This window comes from Agelaius tricolor, unplaced genomic scaffold (assembly GCF_023055355.1).
Source record: "Agelaius tricolor isolate 1412-34295 unplaced genomic scaffold, bAgeTri1.0.p SCAF_9, whole genome shotgun sequence".
NCBI classification, from domain to species: domain Eukaryota; kingdom Metazoa; phylum Chordata; class Aves; order Passeriformes; family Icteridae; genus Agelaius; species Agelaius tricolor.
In genome coordinates this window covers 33,837,206-33,863,516 of record NW_027269269.1, presented here as the reverse complement: position 1 = coordinate 33,863,516, position 26,311 = coordinate 33,837,206, and the positions used below count along the sequence as shown (strand labels likewise).

The window sequence follows — 26,311 nt, the reverse complement described above, 5'->3', positions numbered from 1 at the left end:
CTTAGCAGAAGGAGCTCTTTGCATCAGCAGAGGTTTTTGCAAGGACTTTATGAAAAACCCTTAATGAATGAGGGTGTCAATTTTGGTTGCAAAATTACAGGCTGTCTCATGTCTACTGTCCTGATTCCACTGGGATGGGGCTCATATTCTGCTTTGTTAAACCATGACACCAAACTACTAGGACAATGGGGCTGATTGGTGGAACGATGTGTAATGTCTTAGTGATGGCTACCTTTCATGTAGGATGGGGTACTCTGTCATTTGGTCTTCTTGCAGACACAGTAACACACAGGAGAAGCAAATGGTGGGGCTGTCATCTATGTATTCCTATTTTGAATAATTTTGAACAATGTAGTGTAGAGCTCCCATTTTTCCTGTTTTCCCTCTCTTTGTAAATTTATTCATATTTTCTTCCCCTCATGCTTCTCCTCTCACCCAGATTAAAAGAATTGGCTGAAGCATGCTCATATCACTACTTGTTTACTTATGCTGCTAACAGAAAAATCCAAATGAGCCATGCTGCACTTTACTTCTGAGACTTATTCCTCCAAAAATTATTTCTGCTCCCTAGGAAGTCAATGGAAGTCTAATTAGTCCCATAGTAATAACAAGAACTTCCTTTTTGTAGAGCAAAACAATAGCAGAGTTAAAACTGTTAATTAAATGAGTTTGGCTCTGTCACCAGGTTATTAACTGATTCTAGTCACAGCAGCCAAGCTAACAGTGGCTCTCACAGTAGGAGAAATAGTCTTGCCATGCTTGACACAAAAGCCATGAACTCAGTCTGTGGCAAATCAGCATCTGAGCGCACAGCTTGGAGCTTGGCTTGCCTTTGAGCTTCCAGCTAATCCCTGGGATTGCTGCTTGTGCAAGCCTTCTACAAGATAAGTGCTTGAGCCATTGGCTTCCATAAATGTTAGATCAGGCCCTATTGCTGCTGATAGTTTGTTCAAAATCACAGGATCATCGAAATCACAAAATGGTTTGGTTTGGAAGGGAACTTAAACATCATCTTGTTCCAATACCCTGCCCTGAGCAGGGACACCTTCTGCTAGGCCAGATTGCTCCAAACCCCATCCAATGTGGCCTTGAATACGTCCAGGGATGGGGCAGACATCTGGGCAACCTGTCCCAAATTCTTGCCTACATCTCCAGTACATCTCCTTATTCTCCACTGGTTGTGCTCTATAATATGAAGCAGCTGTCTCTGCTTCAGCACCAGAAGGTAGAGGTCTAAGGTGGAGTCCAAATACCAAAGAAAAATAGGAAGACATTTCTTTTCATCTGTGGAGTATTCCAAGCTAGTGCTTTAATATATCCACTGCCTTGTGGTTTTTACAAAATTCAAAGTTGTTTTTATTGTACAAAATTCCACAATGAAAACCACCAGCCAGGTTCATACACAATTGCTTAAAAATATAATTATACACCATTTTGTAGTGTGCTAGTTTTGACATTCACTAGCTGTAAGAAACAGAAATGGAGCAGCAATTGGACTCTGAGTTATTTACCTAGACAGGTTTCAGTTTGACCACTACTTCTATGTGCCTGAATGGACAGTTCCTGGCATTAACAGAAGACCTGATGTAGTTCCTTTTCAAAGCCACTGAACCCTGTTAGCAGGTCAGGCTCCCACTCACTGTCATGTTCCCTCCAAAAGGGTGAATTTTCTGTGAGAGTTTGGGACATAATATTTGTCAGTGTCAACTTTTAGCAATGCACCAAGCTGGCCATGTTAAACACATCACAGAATGAGGACCTACAGAGCTTTTCTTGCAGCACATCCTCTAGACAATAATATATTTCTGGGGAAAGTCAGCAGAAAGACAGATTTGAATAATGGCCCAGGACTGTGTTCCCTAAGCATTATTTCACACTGGTATCTTCAAAACACTTTTTTGCCATCTAACCTGCCATAGCCTTTAAAAGAAGATATACTATTTTTCTGCATTGAAATGCATTCATATGCAGTGATTTTACAACAGTTTTTCTTAGAAATATAAACATTTCAGTTCAATGTTAGCTGGTTGAAATTCATGCTCCAGGATTTTTTTTAAAACACTTCATCCCAGAGATGACTTTCTTCACATTAAACTCAGTTAAATATATATTGCACACAAGGGCCAATTTTCTCCTCTTTGAGTTAAACCATGGATCTGCAAAACATAGCAAATTCTCCTTCAAAACCCAGCAACCCATACCAGTGGTGTAATTCAGGGGCACTTCAAAAGCATTTAAAATCCACAGCTGAAACTCAAAGATGAGAATTTTACCCTTTATTTCTACACACTGTCAGTGTAGCACCTGATTTCTTCAGTTTTCAAGACATTTTGTGATACTATGCTTTAAACTGATGGGTAAAGTTTTGCCTGCGGAAGCAAAAAAATGAACCTACACCAACGATGATCACAGATAAAACCAACACAAATGTTAATATAGTAAGGAAGTTGATTTTCTTCAGATCCTCTTTTTCACAGTCTTCTGGTCTAATGTTCTTAATGTGCATTTCATCCTGGTACCCAAAATTCTGAGTGTGCTGGCACATTAAATGCTCCACGTTGGGGATCTGGACATTTTTGTTCTGGATCATGGATGAAAGCCAGATGTTTCCACAGCAGCTGAGTGGGTTCCCGGTGAGATACAAGTTTTTAAGTGAATTTTCTAATGCTAAAATATTGCTGTTCTGCAATGTACTGAACCTGTTGTTCCGTAGGTCCAGAACTTCTAGTGGAGAGTCACTACCCCACTTAGGCAGCCAGTTCAGCTGATTTTCAGAGAGGTTTAAATGTTTAAGGTGACTAAAACAAGGCAAGTCAATATTTAAATCTACTAGGCTATTACCATATAAATACAAACATTCCAGAGACTTTTCCAGACCTGATAATGCTTTAAGTTCTATTTTCAGCCCAGGGTTCATGGAGAGGTCCAAGACAACCAGAGGAGTCTTGTAGAAGCTGTATGCTGGCAGGACGTTCAGCATGTTGTCAGCTAGGTACAAGTACTGAAGAGTGGGAGAATTGACAAATGACACACAACCACTTTCCTCTCCAGCAAGTCTTTGCTTAGCCAATCCTGAGTACATGCTGCAAAGGCTGATATTATTGCTTTGTAGATTAAGCAGTCTAAGGCTAGGAAGATTTGAGAAGATGTCAAACTGCAGTGTTTGAAGGTAGTTGTTTTGAATGTAGAGCTCCTTCAAATTTGACAAGGTACCAGCATCAAGGAGAAGGTTCTGCAAAGCATTGTAGCTCAAGTCAAGGACAGTTAAAGAGATCAGTGCACTGTCATAAGTTACTGCAAATGCCTGAAGACAGTTTTTACTGAGATTAAGGGTGTGAAGGGACATCATTGACTCAAAGAACCCATCTGGAATGGATTTGATTTCATTATAACTTAAGTCTAAATATACAAGCTGTGATAAATTAAGAGAACTTTTGTTTCTACTTTGCTTCTGGTCAAGAAGATGGACAGAAGCATTTAGCCATTCATTTTTCACATAGTCCATTTTATTATGAGGGGATTCAGCAGTGAGCTGGATTAAATTCTTTGATAAATTCAGAGTTACCAGCTTATTTACCTGAGGGAACACTGGGAAATGAAACAGTTTGTTTTCACTCAGATCCAAACACCTTAAGCTATATTCATCATCTGATTTTGTGGTGTGGAAGGTCTCAATGCTGTTCCTGCTAAGGTCAAGTATCTCCAGCTGCCTGAGGTTAAAATCAGAGATGCAAGTAATTGAATTCCTTGAGAGATTGAGTTTGGACAGGCTCACTAGAGTCTCAAAAGCACCTTCTTCTATTTCCATGATGATGTTGCTCTGAAGATCTATCTCCACAAGATTGGGAGATCCCTGAAACATCTTTTGTGATATCATTATAATACTGTTGTCTGCCAAGGAGAGATACCGCAGTGCTGGAGCTTCTTTAATGAAATACTCAGCCATCCCACTGTAGAGACTGTTGTGGGACAAGTCCAGTACTTCCACCTTGGGTAAGAGTCCAATCCCCTCTGTGCCATTTTGAGCAAGCTCATATAAGTGATTGTTGGCTAAATTTATTTCCAGCAAACTCTTCATGTGTGCGAAGACTCCAGGCATGATGAAACTTATCTGGTTAGAGCTTAAATCCAGGCACCGAAGGGAAGTGTAAAATGATGGTGACATTTCAGGAATGCTTTGAATCCGATTTCCGGACAGATCTATTTTGTTTACATTTGGATAGAGGTCATGAGGGATTTGGTGGAGGTCTTTGTTGTGGCAAAATGCCTGAGAGTTTGCCTGCCAGAAAAAGAGAAAAGGACATGTCACACGACAAATGAAAAATTTCTTTGCATTAAATATAAGAAAAATAACATTCAGCATCCAAGGCAGATGCTGCTTCTGAAACACTGATCACTTTTTCTGAGCATTCAGACAGCAAGAGCAACAGTCCCAATCAGCTCCTTTGCAGCTAACATTTCATTTTAAAGAGATTTCTGACTTTAAATAGTAGAGTTTAATCTGCATGTGATACCTACTAAAAGGTCTCTTCTTTGTACCTTTCTCCTGGACTCATTTGAACAGTCCCGAGTTTCTCTGCAATCAAGCACCTTTTCCTCATTTTCGTGCTGATGTTTAATTTTCTCACTTTCATCACTGTGTTAGATTTTGCAGACTCTACTTGCAGTAGTAAGCAGTACTTGGAAGAGCTTCACTCTGTTGGCAACATGGGTTCCAGAGCAAGGAGGTATAAAACCCTATAAGGATCCTATAACACAAACCCTGTGTCTCCTTCACAGTCACACGTTCAAATATGCCTTCCCTTAGCCATGGCTCAGTTAAGGAAGGCAGCTTTAATCAAATAAGGTCATTCAACAACTGAGACATTTCTGACACCAATCTCCAAACTCATTCCACTTTTATCTTCCATGTTTATCCTTTTCCTAAGGCAACAGTTCCCTTCCATTTGCATGGGGAGCACACCTTATGAAGCCACCCACACAAGATACTGTGATACAATACTGAAAACACAAATTATGTAAATTCAGTGTTTGAGAGGGGAAAAGATGGGATGTGCAGTCAGGCCTTTTCAGGCCAATTCTCAGCAGAAGAGCAAAATTTATGTGTGTGTTCATGAGGAACATTGGAAACATGAACACAACCATCCTTACATAACCATCAAGTTCTATTTTGCTGTTAGGAAGAACATACAGCAGCAGGAGGAAACGGAATGTGAAAGGCTTAAGCAGCATTTAATTTACTGGAGAAAAAGTCTTGTTATTAATGTATTTGGGGATCTGGGGAAAGGGGAAGGGAAGTGGGAAAGGGGAAGGGAAAGGGAAGGGAAGGGAAGGGAAGGGAAGGGAAGGGAAGGGAAGGGAAGGGAAGGGAAGGGAAGGAGAAAGGAAAGGAGAAAGGAAAGGAGAAAGGAAAGGAGAAAGGAAAGGAGAAAGGAAAGAGAAAGAAATAAAGGTCTGTTGAATCTTAACTTCTATGAAGAAGCAGGATCTAGATTCCATGACATGAAGCTTTTCAGAAATCAAGCAAATATTAAAAGTCAAAGAGATTAAATCCCATCTGTTTTATATGAACTTGGAGGTGAATGAAGTGGCAGATCTGTTTAGCAGAAGTGGGGCACTAGTCAGCATTTTGTGAATCTCTTTTGCATCATCTTAGTTCTGGAGACCACACAAGAATGTGCCAGAGAAGTGCAAGTGCTCATTCAAACTCTAGATGCACCCAAGCTGCTCCCATGACACATTTTTCCCAATGATCCCAAGTAAATTGACTATTAAAACTCAAACCTCTTCGTCTTTTCCCTCCAACTCACTCAAATCTCCCTCAGCTAAAAAAAATTATAAATAAAAAAAAGAAGGAAATTTTCTGACTTCTCCCTGAAAATATTTCTTTCCTGCAAAGTCACTGTGCAATTCCTCATTTTGAGTTAAATTATGCCCAGAGTTGGCCTTAATTCCTAGACACGAATAGCAGGGCAAGAAACTTCTTCTTACTCATTTGTGGAAGAGGAAGAAGCCAGGAGGATACAAAAATCCAGAGTGAAAAAGCAGAAACTGCTTTGCATCCTAAGGCAGATGCCAGGTTTCTTCTCACACTTTCAGCCAGATCCCAGCAAGTGCTGAGCACTCTCCATTCCCCTGGGCAGCTAGATTCCTACCAAAGTCCTGATGCAACTCCTGCCAATGCCAAAAATCTGCTTTTCATTGAAGTTGATGGGGGAGAGGTCAGCCACTGTTCACCATGTATCTTGCATTATTTGTTTTTTAATCTGCATGCATGGAACCCTCCCAGTGATGAAAGGGACTAATAAAATCTACACCGCACACTGTCTGCCACTTGTTCCTATAACATTTCACCTCTCATTTTTCTTTTTAAACTCTCCTTCCTTTACACTGACTATTTTGATCCTCACTAAATTTCTTATCTGTCTCTTCTGCACCATATTTTCTCCCCCAAGGCTCAAACTGCATGAATTTCATTGTCATCAGTAGCAGGAAAAAAAAGATGAAGCATTTCTCTGTGGGATGGAGCAAACAGCATCTGTTTGGTTCACCTCCTTGCCTCTCACCCCTTAGTCCAATGGGCTGGTAACCTGAGACTGGAAAAGAGACTTTTGTCAATCTCATGTCCTGACTTCATCACCTCTGCCAGTGCTGCCTTCAGTTTGTTTCAAGTCCATTGTTAAGAAGTACTGGAGGGTGAGGATCACTTGGTCCCATCAAGATGCTGGCAAAAAACCAAAAAAAAATACCCAACAGTTCAAAAGCTGGGCATCATTTGGTTTCTGACTCCAGTTCTTCACTGCTCAGCACTGGGTGGAAGTTGTCAGCCACCTCAGTAAGAGCCCTACAAAAAGGAGTTGGACTCAAGACTGCCCTTGAGTTCTCCTTTATCAATTCATTAACATTTGAGCCAAGAATCTGGGCTGGAACCACTTGGCACTGACCTGTGCTTGTATGGTGTCCCTGACCATTCTTAGAAGAGCTGCTCAGGTAGAGGCACAGCTACACAATCAAACCTTAGCATTTTGCCCAGGTACCACACATCAGATGATCTATGACATCTGGTCACACATCTGTCCTTGCATCACCTCAAAGCAAGGTAAAATAAAATTTTCTAAAATCCCTTCCCTTCTATGAATTATTTGAAATTTCCTCCTTTGCCAATTAACAGGAATTAGCAAGATCATCTTTCTTTGGGAGGTAAAATATGATAGAGTTGAAGCTTTGCCTATCCTTGGAAAATAATGTGAGTTAGGAAGAATGTCCTGACATTTGATCTGTTCCTTATTGTCTCACAAACTGATAGATGTGGTGTAACTGGAATAATCAGTGCAGTTCACCCCCATGTCAGGGGTCTGGTAGGGACTGTTTACTTCCTAAAACCTCTAGCAAGAGAGTTTAGTTCAGCAACAGAACCACCAGTGGTGACTCAGAAAGTAGCACAGGTTTCTGACTCATGCCTCTTCCGTGATATTTGAGATTAAAGTTTCCATTTCTGAGCCTTTGCTATTCTAAAAGTGTCACCACAGGGAAAGTACCATATAAAACAGTGAGGCTGTGATGCAATGCAGGACTGTCAATGACAGCTGACCAGCCAATCCAGCAGCTCCTTTCTTTGAGTGTGTTTAGAGCCACACCAAATGCCAGTGAAGGAAGGCAATCAGCATGGACATTAGCAACACTGAGCTGGTGATTTATATCATATGAGCATCCTGGCCCCTGACAGCAGTGTGTTTTCTGTCAGGGCTCATTTTATCCCAGCATAGTTGTGTTGTTGGCTTGATGAAAGCATGTGTTCATTTCTCAGCAATCAGCCTGGTCTGTGAGCCATCAAGAAATGGGATGAAATTGCTTGGATTATTGCATGGCTCATCCAGCCTTCATGTGACTATGACATGGGGCCCAGGCTGTCCTGTTTACAGTGGCTGCATCAGTGTTCCCTCTCCAGCCAAGGAGCTCAGCCACCCAGTCACCTTCCCAAGATCTTTTTATATATACTCTAGGTCTTAATTTCTCTGGAATTCAGGAAGTGCAGCAATATGGCAGGGTGGGCAGGAATGGAATGAGTCCCACAAGGGAGATGTGTACAGCTAGCAAATTATTTTTTCCCTATTTTGGAAATTCTTGAGGATTTGTGCTGAACAGCTTCAGTGTTCAAGGGGGGGGAAAAAAACAAGTATTTTTAAACATCCTGGTACAGTCAGAAGCACTTGGAGAGGGAAGGGAGAAAGCTCAGTTGCAAATAACATTTATAATATTGTACCAGCTACTTGCAAAAATTCAAGGAGCAGATTTTGTACTGGAGCAAGAGTCTTCATCATTTCTCCTCACTCCAGCAGAAGTCAGGTACAACTTCCCTGGCAGAAATGCTATGTCAGGGCAGAGGAGGTCAGTCTACTTGTTATTACAAAAGAGCTGGAATAGAAGTATTTCACAGAAGATGTTTTAATGAAAGTACAAAGAACAACTGATATAAAGAAGTTGATTTTAAGTCTAAGTTCTTTCTCTGTCTTAGCCACAGAAACCCTATACAGTCTTAGGGAAATCAAGTCAAATTTCTTTAAACCAGCTCCTCCTTAGGAAAATGCCAAGACAGTGACCCTTCTTTGCCCCCCCTCCCCTTTGTATGCTGTCACTACAACAAGGACACAGCCTGAGGACAAACTGCCAAGCATCCCCTAAACCTGCAAATCCCACCTCTGCCATCTCAGGAAGCCTGGTCCTGGGGGTTTCCCTTCTCAGAGACTGTAGCTGCTTGTGCAGTGCCTGTAACAAGAGAGTCCCAACCTCACTCAGGATCTCAAGGGACCTAAGTAGAGAGACAGCCTTACCATTTCACAGGGTGTCCTGTCAGGTAGTTGGTAGTTAGAGGTTTCTTTATTCACCACTGCCAGGAAAAAGATGATGTACAGTTTCATGGCTCTGTAGGTAAAAATAATTACAGTTAGATCTCATATGGGACACAGTGGTCAACACATGCAAAAGTTGGCACCAGGTCATCACCTAACATAGAGAAGGACACAAGCTGTCCAATAAATTAAGCCATCTCTGAGGACTTGAAAGGAAGGTCCAAGGCATTTAATGGGTTTTCCCCATTGTGATTTTAGCTACTGCCTAAATGATATCCAGGACACTCAATGAAGTCCAGATGTTCAAGCTGAGCAGGGTGTCTGGCATCATGGAGAAAAAAAACTACTGAAGACTGACTTATCTTCACATACCCCATAGACACAGCACCAGTGCTTTCAACTGGGCGTAAATTTTGGGTGCCATGTCCTGATCAAAGCCAATACATGCCACTCAGTAACAACCAGAAGTGGGAACAGTTGTCATTTCCATCCAAACACTTTCTACTCCTCTTATCCCAGAGCATCAAAGAGCTTTTACATGTGTATCCTTGCTGAGTCAATGCCAACAGTTTAAGGAGTTGTCCTAGGTTAGAAAATAAAGATGTATTCTACTCCCATCCTCAAGAGCTGCTGAAAGAGCTCTGAGACCATGGCTCAGATACAACTCATTCTGGGAGCCATTTCCATTTAGTGGACCCACCGATCCCATGACTCACAGAATGATATCAGCCCATTGCGAGATGCTCCGCCTGGGGCAAGGAGCTAAGCATCCCCACCTGGATATAATCTGGGGTTTGGGGCAGAACAAGCTGCTCCTACCCACTGGTTTCCAGAGGACAAGAGCTACCAGATCTTGTCTACAGGATCACCACTTCAGTAAGACCATTTCATCCAGACTGCTACCACCACCCTAACTAGCAGGGTGTCACGTTGTATTCTGGCTCTGTCAGTGGTTTTTCTTTTGTATTGTTGCATGTATTTTGGTTTTTTTTCCTTTTCTTAATAAATTGTATTTCTGAATTGGAGTCTCTTACTGGTTTTGCTTTCAAACCAGAAGAGGAGTGGACTGAGATTTTTCATTTTACACACTGCAGGCATGGACAGGCTTATAAATACATTTGACCATAGAAGATCATAGAACCATATGTTCCACAGAATCACAAAATACGTAAAACTGGAATGAACCTACAAAAATAATTGGATCCAATCCCTGGTCCTGTACAGCACCATCCCCAAGAGTCACACCCTGTGTCCAAGAGTGTTGTCCAAATGCTTCTTGAACTCTCTCAGGCTTGGGCTGGAAGGGACCTTTAAATGCTATCTGGTGCAATCCCCCTGCCATGGACAAGGACAGATCATCAGCCTTACAAAGAGACAGATATAATGGATTTGTGTGAAACACAGAACTCGTCAGAGTTTACCTGTTTGGAAAGCACTCCAGCAAAAGAGCACAGAACTGCAAAAGAAGCAAACACCTCTGGGAGGCCTGTCACTGGACAATGGGAAAAACAGAAACAAAGCCAAAGGCAAGCATTCCTGCTTCAAACAGCTCCAAATGCAACCCCAATCCCATGCACAAGCCACTGCCATCAATGTACTGTTGCTCAGTGGCTTTCACCCACAGAGCATTGAATAGCTGGAAACAAAAAAGATTGGATCATTCTCAGGTCACTTTGATGGATGCAGCTGATGGCCCCTTACAGCACTGACAGCCACTGAACAGCAATGCCAACAACTTCCTGATGGGAATCCCCCCATTTCTACCCTCCTGAACCAGAGAACAGAGCTGTGTACTAGGAATAGAGAACCTGGGAAGGATTAGACCACAGCTACTCTCTGTACAGTTTGTGTATTCCCTCCATTTCACAAGAAAACCCCAGTGATGAGTGGTGACCTGTGACCCCAAGGTGAAAGAACGGGTCTCAGCAATGGGATCAGAAGTGTGTTCCTCCCTGTTAAAACCAAACCAAGGATGTTAATTCTCTACCACTGAATCCATGTTTGCAAAATATACTGAAATCATCTGATGGGAAGGAGGAATTGCCAATATCACCATCTAGAATGTTTCTGTTGTCCCCCTCTGTTCTTCATTCCCCATGCTCAGAGCAGCTGGAACCTCCTTTAAGGAGGAGAAATCTATGTATATCATTTGAGTATTGGTTTGCTGAGGTGGTGATAGAAGATGAACACACCAATGATTACATGGCTTTTCTCCAAGCCCTCAAAAGGAAATCTTTTCTGTTCAGACAAAATTAATTAAGCTGAGGATATTAGCCACAACAGGGCACCACCCTGAGGAACAGTATGTGGCCCATGTGCTCTGTAATGTTTTCCCTTATCACACTGTCAGTGCAAAAAAAGGTCTCTTTGCCTCTTAAATAATAAACCTGACACAATCCAGAGTCTTAACACACTTTGTAACCTCTTAAATTTTAGGTTTATAAAGCAGCTGGGAAATTTATGTATTTGAACACACAAAAAAATGATGTAATGGTTTGCTGTGTAAGGCAAATCTGTAATAAGCAAAGAAGTTGTCCCTCAAGGTGTTTCTAAGGTGGCTGTCACATACTGAAGCTCATCAAGGATGTGGTGGCCTCTTCCAGCATAAAGCAACATAGACTCTGTCTTCACAGAACCATTTAGTTTGGAAAAGCCCTCTAAGACCACCAACTCCAACTGCTCTCCCAGCAGTGCCAAGGCCACGACTACCCCATGTTCCCAAGTGCCACATCCACACATCTGTTAAATCCCTACAAGGATGGGGTCTCTGGCAGCCTGTGCCAGTGCTTAACAACCATTGTGGTGAAGAAATTTTTCCTAATATCCAAACTGAACCTCCCCTGGCACAACCGGAAGCTACTTCCTCTTGACCTGTCATGTACAGCCCAACCTCCTTGCTCAAGGAGATTCCCTTCCTAGGGTAGTTTTCAGTTCAGCTGTCCAGGGGAGGAGCTTTTCCTGTGTAGCTTTTCTCTGAACAACCTTTAGATCCTTCTCAGCAACCTCTAGTGTGACACATCAGTGCATCTCCCTCTTTTCTACCCTCTGGGCAGGTCTCAGCATCCCCCCACGCTCTCCCAGTGCCGAGCTCAGGGTTACAGGACCCCCATTCCCTTGGTGTGCAAGAGGACGTCTACTGACACTAAACCCTTCCTGTTGACATTGATCTCTCCACCCACAGCTTACAAAAACAGTTTGGGAGCAGCAGCAGCAACAAGTCAACTTAAAGGAGCTTTAATTGCTTTGAGGCTTTCCCAGAGTTGAAGTAGCTTCATGATCAGTGCCAGTTTTCTCCCACTGGAAGCTGTGATAGAAACCCCAGCATAACTCAGAGTACTGAGCTCTGAACCCTATTTAAATCCACAGCTTTCCATCACAGCACTTCAAAATCATGCAGTGTCAACCCCAGCTGAAAAATAAAGGTGGTTTAAGTCAATATCATCCCCAAGGAGTATTAATAAGTCAGTCAAATAATTCTAGAAAAAGCATACCCTAACCATGTCAGCATACCCACTTAAAAAGTAGGAAAGGCAGAGAAGGCAAAGACCAGTAATTTGCTCCAATACACATTTCAAACTATGGAATAATAACAATTCATTCCCAGTTTCCACTTCAGAACAACGTTTGCCTCCATCTCTATCAAAATATTAATCCTGAAACTACTTCACAGATGTTGTTTGCTTAATAAAAGCAACACTTTCCAGATTTCCCCAAACGTAATTTTTGTTATTGCTTAGACAATTAACGGAGATGCTCTCCTGTGCCAAGGAAAGTTAAATACAAGAGAACACACAGAACAAAAACCACACTCCCCAGGGTCTGATCCTTTTCCACACAACTCTTTCCTGTTAAGTTAGAGCCTTCAGGGGTAAAAAGAGTGACTATTTCACATTTACCTTGTTTCAAGGGTTTCTTGCATCCCCAAACACTGCTTATCATCTCTTTAAAAAGCATGTCCAGCTCTTCAAAATCGATTCAATCCCGGTATCGATGCAATTATTCTTCGGGTTCATGTTCACCCATTCAGAACACCTAGAGGTTCACTCATAACTTCAGAATGAAGGCATTTTCAGGGAAATAACCTTATTTGGGACAGTGTCTGCTTTAAATTATGTTGCTTGTCTTCCTCTCCTCCCCGGGCTCGTGCTGGATCCTAGCCACCGCTGTGCTCGGGACGGAGTCAGCTACTGTGTGACATCCTGCAGCCCTTCCTTGGGGCAGGCATTGAGAGACAGGGGGATTTTTACCAGAGGAACTGTCAGGATCAGGCTGTGGGTTTTCTCCAGAGAAAAAGTAACTTATTGGCGATGCCATTGTTTGGCTGTGTGCGTGGGGCATGACAGTGTGTTTATTTTGGGTGTGTCTGCAAGTTACATTCCTGGAGGGTTGTAGGCTCCTGCACCAAAATCCCTCTCTGCATCTTTAAGGAAACAGTGCTTGCGGATTAAATATTTAAAATTCGTGGCTGATAACTACAAACCCCAAAATCCGGAAACCTGTTCTGGAAGAAATAACTTTTCTTTTTGCAGTCATCCCACTAATGAGAGTGTGATTGCAGTCTTCTGGCAGGAGGGGGGTCCATTGTTGGCTACAACACCCTTGATGGATTTTCATGGCATGAGGCAGGAATTAGGGCTAAAAGCCTCCATAAAGGCATTTTCAGATGAGCTGCTGAATTTTTGGCTGTAAGTAGACAGTGCTGAATATACTGGATCCAGTGGGAAGAATTCCCACTGCAAAGGGGTGCTTTTGTCATGCAGAAGATGATTTCAAATTGCCCAAGTTCAGCTTTTTATTTATTATTTTGTGCTGCCCTCTAGAGCTGGAGCAGCTGGTTTCCTCATTTCCTTTTGCTAATTAAGTCCTGCTTCAGGAAAACCTACTTCTACACAGATTCCCCTGCTGTTTTCTCCCAGAGACACAAGTCTGAACTGCCACAACACAGTTTTCCCATGGCTGAAATACTACACCAAAGAGCTGGGCTCTTAGTTTGCTTGGTAATGCACCCTGAAATGAGAGGTATAAATCACAGATTTATGGAATCTCAGAATGATTTGGATTGGAAAGGACCTTAAAGTTCATCTAGTTCCAGCCCCCCTGCCATGGGCAGGGACACCTTTCACAGGACCAGGTTGCATGTCTAGCAATAAAAATACTATGACAAGGTGACAGGGGAGGGCATGATTGGGTGCAATGGAGAGAAAAATACTCGTTAAGCTCTCAGGAGAACTGTCCACCAGTGAGATTATCACAATCTCAGAAAAGTTTCCCTTGACTGGGCTCTTATCAGGTTAGTTTTGATCACCTTCCCCAAGCATGTCATGCCTTGAGCTTCACTTTGCAGTGCTGTTTTTCACTTCATCCCTTTGGCACACTCCCTGGAGTCAAGCTCTCCATCTGCAATCCCCATGGGGTAAGCAGGAAACTCATGTTGAAACTGGGGATCACTGTGCAATTCAGAGATTTAAATGCCTTTTGGATGCTCAGGGTTTAGAGCTTGCCTTGTCAGCAGTGTGCAGTAGCACTTGAAAAGCACAGACACCTTGTAAGGCAAACCTCAAATATTTATTTGAGGCCTCCAAGGAAAATAAATACTTTTTTTTTTTTAGTAGAATATTTTGATCTGATTGTTACTACAAATATCATGCCTCTAATTAAGAGCAGCAGGTGGCCAGGATGGTGGCAGCTTCTACACCTGGAGGTTCAGAGCACTTTAGGAAGTTTGGATTTACAGGGATAAAAATAGCAAAGATTTTGTGCTTTTCAAAAAGCCAGCTCTGCTCCTCAAGCTGTTTTATTGAGTAACCAGGTAGCTGTGCCAGCTGAACTGTAAAGAAGAGCCTGGACAGAAACAAATGCCAAAGCAGGAGGGAAGGGCATGCACTGATTCTACTGCTCAGGGCTTTGCTTCAATAAAACCACACTTTCAGAGGACACCAGCTGCAGTGGGAAAGATCAGTGCTGTCCTTGCCATCTTTGTCCTTTCCCAAAGGGGATCTGGCAGCAAACAGTTTCAAAGACTCCAAAGCATTTGGCTGATTTCCCAAGTTTTCAATATTTTTGGCTTTGGGCTACCCAGCAGTTTACACTATAAAGTAGTGTTGAAACTTTAGCATGGTATGGGCTTGGAAAGATATGTCTGCAGGGCAAGTGTCACCTGCATCAGTCAGAGACTGGATCATAGAATCAGAGAATGGCCCAATTTGAAAGGGACCTTGTAGATAATCCAACCCCCTGCCATCAGCAGGGACTCATTCCATTAGACCACGATGCTCAATGCCCCAGTCATTATCATCTCCATCACACAGATTGGAGAATCAAGCCTTTTTTGCCTACAAAATAGCAAGGGCTGTCCCATCCCAACAATGCCAAAGGGTGTGCTGGTTTTGCATCACAGAAGTGATGTTCTAAGAGAAGCTGCTAGCAGTTTCCTCCATGTCTGACAAAAAAACCAATCAGTGATTACCTTTGAGAATTGACAATCTATTAAACCACTGAGAAAGCTGATACACCTCTGTGAACTCCCATGTTAAAAATGAAAAATCCCAGGAATTCAGCCTTGCCTTTTCCTGCCTGAGAGCAGGTAACTGTGAGAAACAACTGCTCACTTTGAAAATTTAAAAAGGCTTATTTAACCTTAATAAAAATACAACAAAGGACTATTAAAGGAAAAAGCTGCAGTGCTGGGAACTGCCCCTTGTGGATACCACATGGCCAGTTCATCTTCAGGTTGGATGCTCAGTCTTTTATACCCCTGGGGGTTGCATCAGCCAGCCCAGCCCTCCCAGAGTCTGTCACTCAGCTCTTCTTTGCCATTTATCAGTGGAGATTGCTTTCTTGTGACTTGATTGGGGGTCAGATGTTGCCGTGCTGCACCCCCTGAGCAACCCCCTGAGCTTTTCCATTCCCCACTGCCCCATGCCAGGGACACATGTGCAGCCTTCTTTGTACCTGTCCTAGACAGCCCAGGCTGTCTGATGGCAGCAATACAGGGGGGAAAAGGAACTGTGGGGAGAACAGAGGACATCCAAACTACAATAACATAACTATACATCACTAAAGCTTTTCTTAACATTCACACAATAGTTATCTTTTAATTGTGGGACCAAATCATCTCATTATCGACCTGGAACATAACTCAGCCGCCCAGCCCCGCTGTCTCGGCTGGGCCGGCTCGGCCTGGGCAGGCTGTGCCCATGGGCTGGCGGGCAGGGCAAGGCAGAGGAGGCTGCAGGACCAAGGCTGGGCTGTGCCGTGGCTGCTGACCCCGGGCTGCTGCTGCTGCTGAGCCCTGCCCGCCGCTGAGCCGGGCTCCAACAGGCCCCAGGAGCAGACAGGACCCGGCCGGCTCGGCCAAGATTCTGCTGCCATTGGGGTTCACCCACAGCCACCAGGCAGGGGAGGAGAAGCCATCGGTCCCCCTACCCAGGGGCTGGCTGCTGAGCTCTGGGCTGGTGCTGAGCTCTGGGCTGGTGCTGAGCTCTGGCCTGGCTGCTGAGCTCTGGCCGGGCTGCTGAGCTCTGGCCGGGCTGCTGAGCTCTGGCTGCTGAGCTCTGGGCTGGTGCTGAGCCCTGGCCTGGCTGCTGAGCCCTGGCCTGGCTGCTGAGCCCTGGCCTGGCCGCTGAGATCCCAGGCACCGCCCCAGCCCAGCCCAGCCCGCACAGCTCCCACCGCAAGCCGCTGTGCCCGGCCGGAGCCACCTGAGTGTCTGCAAGCCCTGGGCAAGATATCAACTCTTTCAGTGCTTCAATCTGCCCTCGAGTGAGAGAAAAGGACAAAGTGCAGGCATGTAGAGAAGCAACATAAAGACACCGAGGTTGGTGAAGAAGTCAAGTCCCAGATGGGAGGGACGAGGAGATGCCTTCATCTTAGGACTGAAATCCTCTTGTAAAGCTATAGAGAAAAATTTAATTGATCCATCCAAGTTTTTTTCCTCATAACACATTGAAGAATTATGGGGGGATGGATTGTTCAAACCTGTGTTAAAGCAGGCAAATGTTAAATTTAATAAAAAGCTTGAACAGAGAGAGAGGAGAGTGATGAAGACCCTATGCCCCCAGGGAGAGAAGAAAAAGACCTCCATTCCCAGAGATGAAGATATTGTCAGAAATAAATAAAGACAACCTTTGCTTTTGGACAGCTCATCCTTAAAATAGTATCCCATAACTTAAAGCCCATAAACACAGCTGTGGGGAAAGCTGTGAAAAATGGGAGGGACTTCACAATTGCAGATTTAATTTTTCTGGGCAGCTGCTACTCATGAAAATTAGAAGCTATGAGAGAACTGTTTTCTTGTAGAAAAGTCTCCATAAATTTACTAGAGGGACTCTTCTCCCTAAGTAAACTGAAGAAAAACTATTCTAGAAGTGATTAACTGACTGAATTATTTCTGTGTGTTGTGAGTGAGAAAGAAAAGATTGTAGGGGCAGGAGAAGTGTTCTAAAAGTTTTATTCTGATTCTTATTATCCTTTTTTTTTCTTGGTTACTGTTAATAAAGTTTTATTTATATCCTTTTAACTTTTGAGCCTACTTTGCCTTCCTCCTAATCCTATCTCACAGCAGGAAATGAGTAAGTATATTCTAGTGAGTGCACTGGCATTTGGCCAGCACTGAAACCCACCACAAACGGTTTGCACCTGCAAACTCTGTGAAATCCTTATTTTCCAGTGGTGTCTCAGCGGTCACTTCCTACTCAGTTTCTGTCAATGTCAGTTGAATTTCATCCTCTGTCACCCACAGTGAGGGACACCTTATCAGACCTCTCCTCCAAACCCTTTCCCCACCATGGCTCAGAGCAAGAAGGAAAAGCCAATCCTAACTGCTGGCTCTTACCAGTCAGTCTGTGAACTGCTGCAGGTTCCCAAGGGTTTCAGAGGAACAAGAAAATGTCTTGACCATTTCGTGTCTTGAGTCTCCAGACTTTTTGGAGTCTGTCCATTCATAATGCTGCTGCTTTCTAAGGCACCACTTTTGTTTGAGTCCTGTGTCAAGCGCTATGAATCAAACTCTCTAGAGAAGTAAATAAAACAAGTTCCTGCCTTAGAAAGTAGGTCTGAACTGTAAACACAGAAGTGGGACAAGTCTTGCTCCTTTTTGGCTGGAATAGCTCCCTGGTAATTCGTCCCACAGGGGAGATGGAGACAACATTAATATTAACCCTATTAAAAAGAATACCCAATGCCATTCTGAGCCACAGACTTTGAGAAGGAGGCACAGCTCCAGCTTCTGACACTCTACAACTCCAGAATCTGCAGAAGCTGATTCTCCTGGTTTATTTTTTTCCTGCAATCTACACTGTGCTTGGCATCTCACAGGCAGATGCAACCCCTATTCTTCCTGGTGTCAAGTCCACAGATCAAAATAGAGACTTCTTTGTCTCCTGTAAAGCCAACAAGCCTTTTCTCCTGTCTTTTGAAGCTGCTGCCTTCCTTCCTTCTATTTCTGCCCTCTCTCCATGTGCATCTTCATCAGATGTTCAGCCAACAGCATTTCCCCACCAAAAATTAACATTTCCAATTATTGAAGTTTTAGACAGGTTCCCTATTTTATTCACCCTTTTTCCTTCTACTATCTTCAGGAAAGAAAATGTAAATGAACAAGAACTGAATGAAACCCACAAGCCTGGAGAATTTGTGAGTGATGGCCAAAGGGACAGAGGGAGATGGGAAAATGAAAACTCTTACATCAGCAAAAAGTGACATGTACTGGCATTTGCAGATTAAACTATCTAAGCATGAAATACTCTCCCTGGAGAACAAAATTCAGATTCAGGAACCAAACCAGAATATTTTCTTACCAGTTTATAAAATACACTTTTAATTCAGCAATATGATTTTTTAAAGACAGTCATTATTTGGGAAAATGTGTACTGATTTTATAAAATCCAATAGGAAATAAAATGAGGTGAAGAAAAATATTTCTTATAGATTTGATTTACATAATACTGATATCCATGCTTGAATCTGCCCATCATTTTACTAGTAAAAGGCCAAGCACTGATACAGTCACTAAGATGTAACCATCTGCTTAAAAAAGAGATGACAGGTTGTAAATTTTTGTTCTTGAAAACTAGAGGATTTCAGCATTTTAGAGTAATATGTTTATTTTAGAGTATCAATTAATACATCTTAGTAAAAAACACAAATTATCGCTGCTGTCCAAAGCCAAATTATTGCTTCTATTTAAGGGAAGCATATTTGTCTTTTATCAAAAATTCTTTTATCTAAATTACAACTGGGCTTAGCCTTATAAATACTGTGATTTTTATGTAAACTATGATTTTCTAAAACTTTACTACTTCCAAATATTGCCTAAACATTCATTCTGATGATAACAGTCCAAATCCAGCAAAGCTGTCTCAGTAAATCATCGTTCACCCAAAGGTGACATTCAAGATATCAGGAACTTAAAAGCAGCAAAATAACCCTGCCATCTCACACCTCGTGCTGCAACTGGGAGAGCTCAATAACAACACTGACAGGAAGAAGAGCAGACCAGCCAAACAGCATTTTGCCTATTTCACCCAGGGACTGTGTGATTTGCCCAAGGCTATATTAGGATTCAGTGTTGGAGAGCTGGTTGAGTGGCATTTAATTAGTGTACAGTGCTGATCTCTGCAGCACTCCTAGTCCAGAAGGCTATAATGCAGTAGTACCATAAATAGACTGAAGTCCTGTGAAGAAAAAAAAAACCAAACATCTCCCCATTATCTATTCTTGCAAACATGAAGTAAAATAACAAATACTATGTATGACAACTGTACTGTTATAAACTAAAAAGTGGTGCCTCCTAAATATAAATGATCTAACTCACATAGTGCAAGTCCCTGATGGATTAAATATAAAACTGGGTGGATAGAGCCATCTACACAGCATGCTTAGCCAGTTCCTCAGCCTATTCATAAACACAGAACATTTTATTTATACAGTACCTTCCTCATCTGTGTTACTTTCAAAGGCTGCAGCTCAAAGTCACCAGAGCCCTCATCTCTCCCACAGTTGAAAGTGCAACTTTCCAGCAGGCTCCCGGGGTCACACACATCTCCACATACCTGCTCTGTGGCTGGAGGAGGAGAAGGTTTCGTCTCTGCTTGCAGTCTTTTTTTCCGCCGGCTCTCCCAGCAGCCTTTCCAGCTCAAGCCAAGGAAGAGTTTCCTTGGGGAAGTCGTACCTCTGTTGCATGCCAGCTGACTAAAACTCTGCAAGCGCTGAGAGAAGTTTGAAGTCACAGGGAAAAAAAAAATACTCCCCATAGACTAGTCCTTGAATTCATTCCTTTGCAGTCATAAGCTCTTATATATTTCCAGGCTCCCCAGACTACGTAAATACATACATCCGTAATGCTTTTAAGATATGTGTGTCCTCTGCTCTTCTCTTTATTCTCCATTTTGTTCCTTCAGCCTTGGCTTATTTCCTGCAGTTTCTCAGCTGGTAATTACTCTCCTCTTGTATTGACACAGAAACAGTCTGTGAATACTACAAAAAATCCCCTCCACAGGCTTTGGGACACGTGCTTGCCTCTGAAGTCATCCATGCCTGTTCCACAGCTGTCAGCCTGGAGATTCTCAGGGGTTGGGGTAAAGCAGGGCCACTGAGCTGGCTGCAAGCCTTACATTTCAAGTCTATGCAGGATGGGGTGTGTAGGAAAAGGGTATATGGGCGTAGGGCGAGCACATGATGTTTGGTGTCCCAACAGGTCATTTGTGTCTTCATGGCACAGCAGTGGGATAGCCAAACACAGCCTTGGGGGAAAGGATAAATTAAATTTAATGCTTGAATGGGTAATAATGTAAATACCTTCTAAGAAGGGCTGTGGGATGAATTTTGCTTTCTTTACTTTGGGTGTTGTAATGGACATGTAATGTAATAGTTGGCTCTCACAATTAAGAGATAGATATTATGTAGATGTTAAAACGTATAGTGATGTTATTGTAATGTCCCCCCCCCCCCCTCCTCTTTCCCCTCCCCCTGGCAATAGCCTCAGTAGTCAGGACATTTAGAGAAGGCTGGCTTATTACAAGAGGTGCAGTGTACCAACACCTGACCTCCAATCAAGATGTAAGCAGGTAATCTCCACCAATGCATGGCAGAGAAGGGGCTGACTGACAACATGGCTGATAGTCATAGGGGCTCCCAGTGCTGTATTTTTTCCTTATTCAGTCCTTTGTTGTATTTTTTGTTAAGGTTTAAAAAACCTTTTAACATCTGATCTCCCTCAGAGGAGAGGTTTTCCTTCTGCACCATGTGTTTTATCAACTGGGTTTTTTTTAAGATATGAAACAATGGCCAAGAATTTTCACCCCCAAAAAAATGAAGTGCTGACTCCCTTCTCCCAGACAGCATCAATTTTGTCCCTCTCTCCCGGATCTGCTTATTAAAATCAGTGGAAAGCTACGTCCTTATATACCATGTGCCAAACATGGTATAAAAGAATTCATGAATTCTGCTAAACATTTGCAGGCTCCAGTTTTTGCTTCTCTGCAACAGGTTTGCTCTTTGTAGCACACCAGCTCCTCTGAGTCAGAGTTACTTCAGAACTGCAGCATACTGGGAGATTCAAGATGAAAACAACTACGGATGTGAAAAATGTGGTTTGATAAATATCTCAGTAAATACACTTTGCTCATGTTGTTGCAATAAGATTGTAATAAGACTAATCAATTAAATAGCAACATGTACATAATGATAACAAAGAAAACAATAATTTTTTTTACTGTCTCCATTATTGCCTATGTACAGATGTTGCTGTATGTACATTGTTGTTGTTGTTACTATTATTATTATGGACCAAGACTCACCTCATAGCCCACAGTAGCTTATTTGGAAGCTGTTATGCTTATGAATTCACCAAGGAACAGGCAACTATTGTATCCCTTCCTATCACCACAGCAGGACAACCTGATGGCCAACTTGATGTCACAGTAGCCAAGCCTGGAGGATCACGGTGGACCTGCTGCTTAGGGGTGGAGAGCCAATTGTATTTCCCAGGTGGTGCATGGCTAGCTAATAGGAAAATAGTCCATCACAGAAAGAATAGGAAGTCTCCCAACATGAAATTTCAGACTACATGGAAGCAGCAGGAATAATTCCTACATATCCTGCTGTTGTTAGACTCCATCTCTAGTGTGTGGGCAGCAGAAACTTGGGTCAGCAAATGGTTTATTCCCAGTGACACCTAAGTGCAGATGGCTTTTCCAGTTATCTCTCCCACTAAAGATATCTCTCCCAGGGAGTGATATCCCTGGCCTAATCCACACAAACCTCACCCTTTTCTAGTGGAAGGTGGACATGTCCAGGTGCATAACACTCAGTTATCTACCTCTGGAAGGTGACCCCACTACCCTGAGACAGTTGTTTCACTCTCTTTTAGAGGGCCCTGAGTAAGGTGGGGACAGCGTGCAAAGCTGTCCTAGAACAGTGCAGAAGGACTGTGCGGAACAGAAGCAGCCAACCTGATCCAGGCCCTGAAGAAAACCCAAGGACTACACCCAGCTTGGAAGGAACAATCTGGTTTGGTGGGGAAGGGTGCCCAGAAGAGAGCTAACCCTCAATGGGATTGATGTGAGGAGCTGAGTTATCTGACAGCATTGATGTACACCCCACAAAAGGACCTGGGCACTCTAGGAGGGACACCACACCCTGCAGACTGATAGGATCTTGCCTCCAAAACTGCTTGGAACCCTCAGTCCTACAATAATTTCTGCTGGTACCTGCCATGCACAAATCCTACATTCTTCTGTACTAGGGCTGCAGGAGGTGGCAATTGGCAAATTGCACTTCAAAACAAAGAGCCCACAGGTCAGTGCTGGTCACACAAAGTCAATCTTCACCATATCCTCTCCCCTCCAAGTCTCATGGGATTCCCATTCTTCCATAGTAGAGGTGAACAGGCTTGGTTGGTGGGGCTGGCATGAAGACAAGCAGAAATGCATGAACACAAGCAGAAATGCATGAACAGAAAGCAAAATTTCCAGCTGCTGAGATGCTCCAAGACATCACTGCCTCTATAAGTATCATTATCTTGAACTGATGTTAGCCCAGTTGCTTTCTAGAAATTACATTTAAAAGAAAAAAAAAAAAGGAAGAAAAATAAGACAAAATAAAGAAGACAAGAACTGAGAACTGGCAGTTTTTATACAATTGCAAAAGATTACAGGTTGACCATGTGCTCACCTCACACTTAAAATAGGTCCTATCATGTCAACAGGATGCCCAACTCTAAGTATAAATTATATTTCCCAAGACTAAACAAAGTTTAATATTTATGCTCCATTTCCTCCTGCTCCGATTATAGCTTGTTCTTTAAAAAAAAAACAAACATGAGGAACAAGAGGTCCAAGAGGTTTGCTCTGGCCCCATTTTCTATTCCTTCAGTGTTGAGGGAAGTTTGATGCTGGGAATATGATGATGTTTCACATGCTGGGATTTTGGCTTGTCTTGGTGCTGATGCTGGTGGTGAACAGAAAAGGGAAGTTGTACGGGTCAGGTGTGATTCCTGTCCCATAGCATTCTCATCATATTGTGCCCACAGCTCTCAGGTACTGTGTCTTCAGCTGAACTCAAAGAAGAAGAAGCTGCTCTTGGCATCTCCCTGGACTAGGCTTGGCTCAGTCCCCTGTGGTCCCAGCCAAAATCTTCCTCAGGCCCACCTCACCTTGGGCCATGAAGACATTGGTGTTGCAAGATGCAGACAGCTTCAGGAACAGCTGCAAAAGAAACACACCTGAACTAGCTCAAAATCAGCTACCAGTGACCCAAATAGCTGTGAAATTCATCCCAAAAGCAGGGTGAAAGACACATGTCCAGTTCTCCTGGGGCACTTCACCCTCCCCCAGCCAGATATGACCAGCTGTGAAGCAGTCAGCTGCACCCATATTATGGATCAGTGATTGGAAGGATGAGCACAGGCCTGGGCATAGTCCTGGCTCACCTTGTCACTCTTGGGTGACAGGGTCCCCAGGCACTGCTTGATGCCCTGGCAGCCAATGACAAAAAAATTGAGCAAGAATGAAAAGTTCACAGTGCTCAAGACATTTGTGGAGTGCTTTGGAATGTTGTACATCACTTGGAGTGGCAGATATTGTGGAAACTCCTGGTGTAAGAAGGTACTACTGCAGGATAAAGATGACATGGCTTTGGTGATAAAGGTCTTCTGCAGACTGAGAGACCACAGAAGATAATACAAGTAAGTTGTGATGGAAACATCTTCCCAGATGTGAGGATTGCTGGGGCATGCAGCAGTGAGGCAGTAAGGGAAAAGGGAGAGGAAAAAGACACGGGCAAAACTTCCAGACAAGTAAACCCACATCACGGGAGTTTCAGTCTCATAATTTTTGGAGGGTTGAAATGGGGCAAATGGAATTTGCATGAGGGGACAAAACTCCGGGGTCTCCAGGGCCCTCTGGTTTTATTTTCCATCCTCTGTGGACCTCTGACATACACCACTGCCCAGCAAGACTTTGATGTACAGCTTGCAAGAAGAGTTGCCAGGTGAATGTCTCAAGATGGCAATAAGGACAGGGAGCTCCTGCCTTTCTTGCACTTGCCTGCCAACTCAGATGGTTGGAAGCATCTTGCATCCAACCCAGATTTCAGGTGTTTCTGTCCACTACTGTATATCCACCACTTTTTCCACCCACTGATGTCCACTACTGTATATCCACCACTTTTTCCACCCAAGGACATCTTCTTGCCTGTGTTTGAACATCCCAAAGCTTAATCAGCAGGTTTGAGAAACTGCGCTCCATGGGACAAATCTGGTTTATCTTGAATAGCCCACTACTGAGACTGATGTGGTTTCTATTGCAAATATTTATCATAACTCTACCCTACCACTGCAATAGCAGGAGGATCTATGGATCAGGTGGTGCCAAACAAGCAGCAGAACAGTGTCCTCTGTTGTCTGTGCTAATGGGGTTAAAGATCATGTTTCACTCTAAACCTCCTGCTCCATTTAAAGTGTAAAATGTCATCCATTCTTCCTTCTCTTGGTTTCCTTTTGGATGGGGGAATGAATGTCATTCATGTCTGGCATTTTCAGTCCCTGCTATTGATTAATACCCTATGAAAATCAGTTTAAACTATCAAACACCATTGAAATAATCAAATTTCCCTTTTTGTTGCCCCTCCTTTCCACCTCTTTATTTTGACTATTTGATGTCTTACTGTAGGGAAGCTAGTAAAAGGATTACTGTCATTCTGTGTGCAAGGCCTTGAAGCTGATGATGACACAGATCATGCAGTAAAGGATTTCACCACAGTTGGCTGAGAGTGTGATTTTGCTCCTTTTATCTCAGTTTTTTTAGGCAAGAACTGAAGAGAAAAGAAATTTGCAGTCATAATCCTAGGGAGAGAAGAAATTGCTTAGAAATGCTCTATTTTTGTCATGTTCCTTAAACCCTTTGATCCTCCCCATAACAAGCCCTTGTTCCATCACTATGTCATTTTTTTTTTAAATAGCTTACAGGTGTGTTATTTCCAAAACGCCTCTGCTTCCTGCACAGTGTGTTAGCTTCTCTTGAATAATATAACTTCCATCCCCAATGACATATTTTGGAGGGTTTTTTTTTTCCGTGACAGAAAATGATTGAAATCCTGACTTAAACTCTGAGCATGGTCCTTGCTGTGCAGACAGTCTGTCGTGCCAGTCCCTGTGTGTACTGCTTCGGGTAGAACATACTGCAGGAGGAGAAAAATATCTGCACCATCTAGCTGATGTCTTGGAGGGGCTACTGTCTGTCTTGGTTTACCAGACAGGTGTCTGCTAGGCACACGAGCAGATAGAGGTAGGTGTCTCAGGGCTGAGCTCCAGCAGTGCTGGTGAATTCTCCCCGCAGTAAGCGGCAGCCTGGCTGTCCTTCTCTGATGCCGGAAAGTGAGAGAGCCCTGCCCCTGTGAGAAATGTGAAAAACGCCAATCACTTGTTTTCAAAATTTTAAAAGCTTAACAGTAATAAAATGGCTATAAAAATAGTAATATAATTAGGGTAATAATAACTTGGACAATTAGGATTTAGGACAATACAAGACAATGGAAACAAAGAGTTATGGACAGTCCAGGTACTTTGTCTTTCTAGGCAAAATAAGCCTGAAAAAAGGCAGCCGTTAACAGAGGATTAACCCTTAAAAGCAACAGCCTGTTGCATATTCATATACCTCATACATGATGCATAAATCCCATTCAGACACAGGATTCTGTCTGGTCAGTGTCAACTTCTTCTTCTTAATCCTAACGACATCTTCAGGACTGAGCAAGGTGGAAAGAAGTTCGTTTATTCTGATAATTGAGCAATAAATTCTCTTTCTCTGAAAGATTTAGGTGCGCTGTGGCTGCTATCTCAGTGCAAAACCTTTCTTTAAAAAAGTATCCTACATAGCATAGTTTCTATTTTAACCTTATGTTATAAACTAAAACTATATTTAACACACTACTTAAGAGAATTAATACAGCATAACTTTCTAACA

The 26,311-nt window shown here is 43.0% G+C and overlaps 1 protein-coding gene across 2 annotated transcripts; it reads right to left on the bottom strand.

Moving 5' to 3' along the window:
• Nucleotides 1–1,299: 1,299 nt before the first annotated feature.
• On the bottom strand, nt 1,300–20,289 carry LOC139593211 (transforming growth factor beta activator LRRC32-like). 2 transcript variants are annotated; one of them, XM_071433913.1, is made up of 3 exons: nt 19,901–20,289; nt 8,832–8,922; nt 1,300–4,279 (listed from the first exon to the last, which is right to left on the bottom strand). In XM_071433913.1, the coding sequence occupies exons 2-3, from the start codon at nt 8,916–8,918 to the stop codon at nt 2,339–2,341; spliced, it is 2,028 nt and encodes a 675-aa protein (XP_071290014.1). In that variant the 5' UTR covers nt 8,919–8,922; nt 19,901–20,289; the 3' UTR covers nt 1,300–2,338. The 2 variants fall into 2 exon arrangements, with proteins under 2 accessions (XP_071290014.1, XP_071290013.1); XM_071433912.1 differs by lacking the exon at nt 19,901–20,289 and adding an exon at nt 12,746–12,972.
• Nucleotides 20,290–26,311: the final 6,022 nt, after the last annotated feature.

Excerpts from the sequence above, each read along its gene's own strand:
- LOC139593211 (XM_071433912.1), bottom strand. The coding sequence starts at position 12,768 with ATGCAAGAAACCCTTGAAACAAG. Across the intron at positions 8,923-12,745 it reads CAAGAAACCCTTGAAACAAG|AGCCATGAAACTGTACATCA; the intron begins GTAAATGTGAAA and ends TTTTACCTACAG. Across the intron at positions 4,280-8,831 it reads ACAGGACACCCTGTGAAATG|GCAAACTCTCAGGCATTTTG; the intron begins GTAAGGCTGTCT and ends TTTTTCTGGCAG.